Source organism: Sitodiplosis mosellana, unplaced genomic scaffold, assembly GCF_009176505.1.
Source record: "Sitodiplosis mosellana isolate CC-2019 unplaced genomic scaffold, AAFC_SMos_1.0 Smas_scaffold_5218, whole genome shotgun sequence".
In the NCBI taxonomy this organism is placed as follows: Eukaryota; Metazoa; Arthropoda; class Insecta; order Diptera; family Cecidomyiidae; genus Sitodiplosis; species Sitodiplosis mosellana.
Genome location: NW_022600460.1, coordinates 10,665 through 16,568, shown reverse-complemented (window position 1 = coordinate 16,568; position 5,904 = coordinate 10,665). Strand labels below are relative to the sequence as shown.

Genomic DNA, 5,904 nt, shown 5'->3' with positions numbered 1-5,904 from the left:
TAACCTAACATAGACGCAGAACGATTGGACGTAAAAAGAATTTATTCCTTCTGAACAAAATGAAAGTAACAAAAAAGCCCGAAAGAAAAAGACCAAAACCCACTATCAATCTGAAAATAATTTCCAAAGGAAATCGCATTATCTTAAGTGAAATTTTTTTAAATGGATCATCGCACGAAAAAAGTTTGTTGCCATATTCTTCAGTCGACGGAGTCCACATCAATGTTTCGATAAATACAGATCAATTTTGCATGACCAATGGGCTATCAAAGGTAACTCAAAATAAATTTGTTCAACTTAATAGTGTAGTAAATAAATTAAATTAATTCCAGGTTGTTCAAGGGAGGCCAAACTCACAGCCAATGCGATCAAAGAATGGTAAAGCATCAGAAGAATCTAATTCCACACTGAGAGAATGCGAAAATCAAACCGATCACCATCAAAACCATAGAGTGAGTATATTCTCTTCTTAAATATCGAAGCAATGGTAACAACAAACAAAACTTCAAGTTTTTTCTCTGTCTCCTTTACTGCCTTAATTATCTTATTTTTGCGAGTGTTTTTTCCCTCTTCGTAAATATTCACGGCTGGTTTTTCCATTCAAATTGCAACAAATTCAGTGCGAGTGTGTGCTTTTTCGATTTTGTCTTGCTTTTCATTCAGTGCAAATTTAAATTCATTAAAATGTCAAACGTTTTTTCAGGAAATCGCGGGAAGAGTAACACGAAAAATAGCATTAAAGCTCGATTCATGTCCATCGTCTGAAGCATCAGAAAAGCATCATGAAACCAGTCAACAAAAACAAAATCATCACGCAGTAAGTAGCGAAGAAATTATCAATTCAATTGGGTTCAATTTTAAACGAAATGTTTAAATTATATTCATTATTCATATTTTAGGTCAAACGCGGAAGAGTAGCAAAAGTCAACCAACGACAGACAGTAATTCACTCACGATTCTCACAACTTCAATCTCGCCCCATTTGTGTTAACGATCTTGTGATGGCGAAAATGCGAACTTACTGCGCTTGGCCAGCACAAGTAATTAATGTCAAAGGAAAACGCACAGAAGTTTTTTTTTTTTGAACGGCTCAGAAAGGGACGGTCGATACATGCAATGTAAACCTTTTCGTTGAATCTCATCAAGAAATTCGGAGACTTCTTCCAAGACAAAATCACGAATTCATCAAAGCAATCCGAGAGGTTGAAATTGTTCTGGAAATACCTGAAGAAAATTCGATCCTCAGAACAATGTCAATTTCTTGACATCGCATCAATTTACATACAAATAATGAAATAATAATAATAAAATAAATGAATGTTCATATTTCATGTTGTGTGAAAAAACATCGTTCTATGACAGAAAATTAATAATTTATTTTTTGATTTGAAAAATATAAAATAATTTAGTACAATCAATAACAAATGACCATTCACTATGAGTTAAAAATGTTGTGGTGAATTCATCACAACAAAGTTCACCTCAGATTCGTCGGCTGTCATACAGCCGATGATTTGCACATCAGCAATCATAACCTCAAATGAAGCTCTTTGCTTGAGAGAGTGTGAAGTGTTAGTTTATATTGAATCAGAAGTTCTCACGAAGTTTTCCTCGAACAAATTCCTCGCCAGAAAATGTCAGCCACAAAAAATCGTAAAAGTAAACCAAATTACAAACGAATCAATAAGAATCTAAATCATGAATATCACGAAAATGATATAGTGTGGGCGAAGTTGAAAGGATACCCCATGTGGCCCGCAAAGATCGTCAGTATTATTGTCGGAAGAAGAATGAATGTGCTGTTTTTCGGTGATGAAACTACGTCAATTTTATCGAAGGTCAACATAATTCCGTTCGAATTACGTGAAGCAGAATTACCGGTCAAACGCCCACTCTTGCAAATTGCAATTCTTCAAGCAATAACGGAACTTCAAAACAGAAAATCATCGGAATTCACAAGCAATAACGCAAATGTGGTGCCAATCATAAGCGATCCCAAAGGTATTGTAATAAAATTTGTTGAACGATGTGTGTTATGATCATTGTACAAAATACTAAAATTTTATTTGCTTTCTGTAGTCGATGATAGAAGTGAGAAGGCTAGTGCCTCCCATACAGCTTCGGACAAAAGAGTCAAAGATGTTGAATTTGCGACCAATCCAAAATCAAGCGCTGAAATCGACGAAATATTACTGCGTGGCTACTGTGATAAGGAACAAGATGCAGAAGCTGTAAAATTAAGTATCTTAAGGCAAGAATGGGAGCAAATGGACGAAGATCTCGCAGCTGTTGATGTGCTGTATGCTTGGTTTAAATATTCATAATTTGTCATTTCCTAATGTTTTTTCTTTTCCTTTCAGCAACTTGAAAAGTATGTACAATGACGACATCATTGACACATTCCAAGAGTGCGAGAACATTCTGTCTAACATTTTCTCGAAATACGCCAAAATCCCGGATCGACAAATCGAATCACACACAAATCTCAATTATTTGCTAATTTTACATGAGCTCGTGACACCCAATCAGCAGTGTTTCATGTACAAGAAATTGCGACAAGAATTCACAGGAGAAACCAAGGCTATTACTTCAATTGTAAATTCGATTTTGCTATAGTTTGTTTATTTTTAATTTAAAACTCTACTATCCTAGTAAGTATTCATATTTCTCTATCTCTCTCTCTTCCAGCACGAAAACCTCATTTGGAAAGCGTTGATTCCTGAATGGTGTCTTCTGATTTTCATGGGAAAATTCAAATTAACATACGAAGAATCAATCGAGCGAATCCAACTTCAGGACAAAATCGAAGCGTTGAACAACTTTGATATGAGTTTTGATTATTAGAAAATGGCACAAAACAAAATGTAAACCAAGAATGTTTTCAACTTGAACTTAAGATAACAATTAATTGCGCTTTCTGTAATCAAAATATGGAAAAGCTTTCTAAAAAATCATAGTGATAAATTACTGGTTAAGCGAAGTTGTGATTAAAAATTTCATAAAATAATCTGCTGTGAATAAAAGTCTTCTCAATTTCAAACAAAATAAAGATATTCCAAATGTTGTCGCCATTTCGATAATGATCATTTTTTTCAGTTTTCATTTTTTGTTTTTTTTTCTACTCTGATTGAAACCCATAGGAAAAAGTTTTCACCTCGTGACGAGTTGAATATAGTAAATCTTAAGTTCATTCTGGCCGAACATTGAATTGATTACTACTTCTATGTCTCCAATGCAAAGGAGAAAAACTCAATTTCCAAACAAAAACATTTCCAAACTCAATTAAATTTTATTTTGTTCCACGAATAAATTTTTCAATTTTAATTTATTCAGTTCTTCAAATACAAACAGATTCTAGGCACAATTTGTGGTCAATCATTAATTTTTTGCAGTCAATTTTCGTTATTTGGTTGTACATGTACATTCAAGGATTGCGAGTTCGGTTTCGCTAACCATTTGATTTATTTGCATCTTTACCCGAACTTGGTCGATGGGGGAAAATTTTTCAACGGTTTTACAAATCGAACTAAAAAACAATTCCAGTTCTGATTGGGGTTTTTGTTCGGTCAACATATGTTGGAGTATTTCATTTCTTTTCGTGTTGTTTTCCTTCATTGTCTGTGCAATGTTTTCCATAAACTTTAGATGATCGCTATTTGAAGAACTTCGTCTTCTTTTCACTCGAGGAAAATATTCTTCATCAGACCCAATGTCGTCGTCAATGACGTTTTCTTTCTCGTCTTCTTTGCCGGCGATATTTGTTGTGGTTCTGAAAAATGTATATCAAATTAGATTTTAGATGGAAAGAAGCTATTTTGGACCGTTAAACATGGGATATTTTAATCATTTTCATGTTTTTTTCTGTGTATTTTCAGTCTTCTCACTAGTCAGAAACCATTATTTGTTAAACTTAATTCAAACTCACTTTTTATTAACGGTTACAATTTCGTCGATAAAAGCCAAGAGATCGTTGCGTTTCTTCTTCGCAAGGGCTGCACTTCCAGTGCCTAGTTTTTTCCCTTTGTTCTTGTTATATGTGTCACGAATATTCACCCATTTTTTATTGCACTCTGGACCTGTAACGATAGGAAAAACACAAAAAAATGAAATGAATCAATGTCAATTTCAAATTTAGATAAAATGAAGAAATTACCTGTTTTTTTTATAGTTTCCCCAAATTTTGCCCACAGGCGATCTCGGAACATTTTATTTTTAAAACGTTCGTCTCGAGGATTGTACAATGGAGGGTTGGATTTTACGAAATCGATTAATTGTTCCTCTTCTTCCAAGGAGAAATCAAGCTTGGTGTATGTTTTACGTGTTGTCCCATTTGTATGTTTTTGTATTGCATCTGCATTCTGTAAAGATAAAAATACAACCAACATTCAAATCAGTCGAATTAAACTAAATCAAATCAAATCAAGCTTACGTCCAATGATTTACTGTTCGTTTCTGTTTCCATTTTCTGTGAACAAAACAAAATAAATTAATATTTGATAATAGAGATAAAATGGTTTGTGCATTTTGATATTTTGTGCTCAACTCAATTCAATTGAACTAATATTTTGTGTTGAGCTTACATTTGTTTTCATAGGCGAATTGTTTCGTTTTGCCATGAAACGGCACCAGTGCCATTGAAATAGTCTTTGAATTTATCTCTGATTTCTTTCGGTTCACCAAAATCACCTTCAATTTCTCCATAATCTTCGATGGATATCAAATCTGAAGGATCAGCATCCAACTGTGATTGTGTATGTCTGTTGTCATCTGATAGAATGTTATGGAGAATGCACGCAGATACTACTACATTTTCAACGGTGGTCACATTCAGATGTATTGGAGTGGAAAATATCCTGAATCGACTAGTCAGGATACCAAAAGCATTTTCCACTATTCTTCGTGAACGTGATAGACGGTAATTAAAAATTGCCTTCGATCTATCAATTAGGCTTTGACTCCGTGGGTACGGTTTCATGAGATTCGGTAGAAGTGGAAATGCTTCGTCTCCCAAGATTACATGAGGGAGTACAACATCGGTATCTGGCAATTTTTTCGGAGGTGGGATTGGAAGAAAAGATTCTTTTATGGATTTTCCCAAATTACACCTAGAAAATATACCGGAGTCGCCCTCTCTTCCAAAACTGCCTACATCAATGGCAATGAATTTGCTGTTGGCATCAACAACTGCCATTAGGACTATTGAAAAAAAATCTTTATAATTGTAATAAATGGAACCAGATCGGTTTGGACATCTAATGCGAATGTGTTTGCCATCAATACAACCAACAACGTTTGGAAAATTCCACTTTTTGTAAAATTCGTCATTGATGGCTATGTAATCTTCTTCAGTTGGAGGTTGGAGTAAATAAATCATTTTTGTTTTTATGGCTTCGAACACGTTCCGAATTATCATGCTAATGCATGACCGGGATATGCGAAATGAGAACGCGAGTGATGAATGAGATTCTCCAGTGGCCAGAAATCTTAAGAAAGGAAAATAAGTGCAAATAAATCGTTGACAATTAAAATTGAGTTTACACAAAGTATACCTCAAGGCTAGACAAAGTTTTTGTTCACTAGAAATAGGATGCTGAACACGATTATACGGTACTGATTGTATTTGGTCACAAATGTCTTCGTGTATTTTATTAAAAATATATGGACTCACGCGAAAATACTCAATAAATTTATCATCTTCACTTAAGAGATATTTTTTTATTAAAATTGAAAAGGTTCCTTCCTCATCGCGATTCTTGATCATTTCATGTGTTTTTTTTCTCTTCACTTTAGGTAGAATTTGAATGATCTCTTGGTGAAACTCGTCGTCAAAATCAAAAATCAAAAATAAATTCAAAAATGTATCCGATCGACGCTTCATTTTGAAAATGCACAATACAACAAACA

At 34.1% G+C, this 5,904-nt stretch overlaps 3 protein-coding genes across 3 annotated transcripts; 1 reads left to right on the top strand and 2 right to left on the bottom strand.

Annotated features, from left to right (window-relative positions):
* The first annotated feature begins 1,641 nt into the window (after positions 1 to 1,641).
* On the top strand, positions 1,642 to 2,999 carry LOC129572567 (uncharacterized). Its single transcript, XM_055452552.1, has 4 exons — positions 1,642 to 2,001; positions 2,080 to 2,299; positions 2,361 to 2,595; positions 2,689 to 2,999. The coding sequence occupies exons 1-4, from the start codon at positions 1,749 to 1,751 to the stop codon at positions 2,842 to 2,844; spliced, it is 864 nt and encodes a 287-aa protein (XP_055308527.1). The 5' UTR covers positions 1,642 to 1,748; the 3' UTR covers positions 2,845 to 2,999.
* A 403-nt stretch (positions 3,000 to 3,402) lies between these two features.
* Positions 3,403 to 4,462, bottom strand: LOC129572566 (uncharacterized). Its single transcript, XM_055452551.1, has 4 exons — positions 4,430 to 4,462; positions 4,154 to 4,358; positions 3,926 to 4,076; positions 3,403 to 3,769 (listed from the first exon to the last, which is right to left on the bottom strand). The coding sequence occupies exons 1-4, from the start codon at positions 4,460 to 4,462 to the stop codon at positions 3,403 to 3,405; spliced, it is 756 nt and encodes a 251-aa protein (XP_055308526.1).
* A 126-nt stretch (positions 4,463 to 4,588) lies between these two features.
* LOC129572565 (putative nuclease HARBI1) lies at positions 4,589 to 5,374 on the bottom strand. Its single transcript, XM_055452550.1, has one exon. The coding sequence runs from the start codon at positions 5,372 to 5,374 to the stop codon at positions 4,589 to 4,591; it is 786 nt and encodes a 261-aa protein (XP_055308525.1).
* Between the last annotated feature and the right edge of the window lie 530 nt (positions 5,375 to 5,904).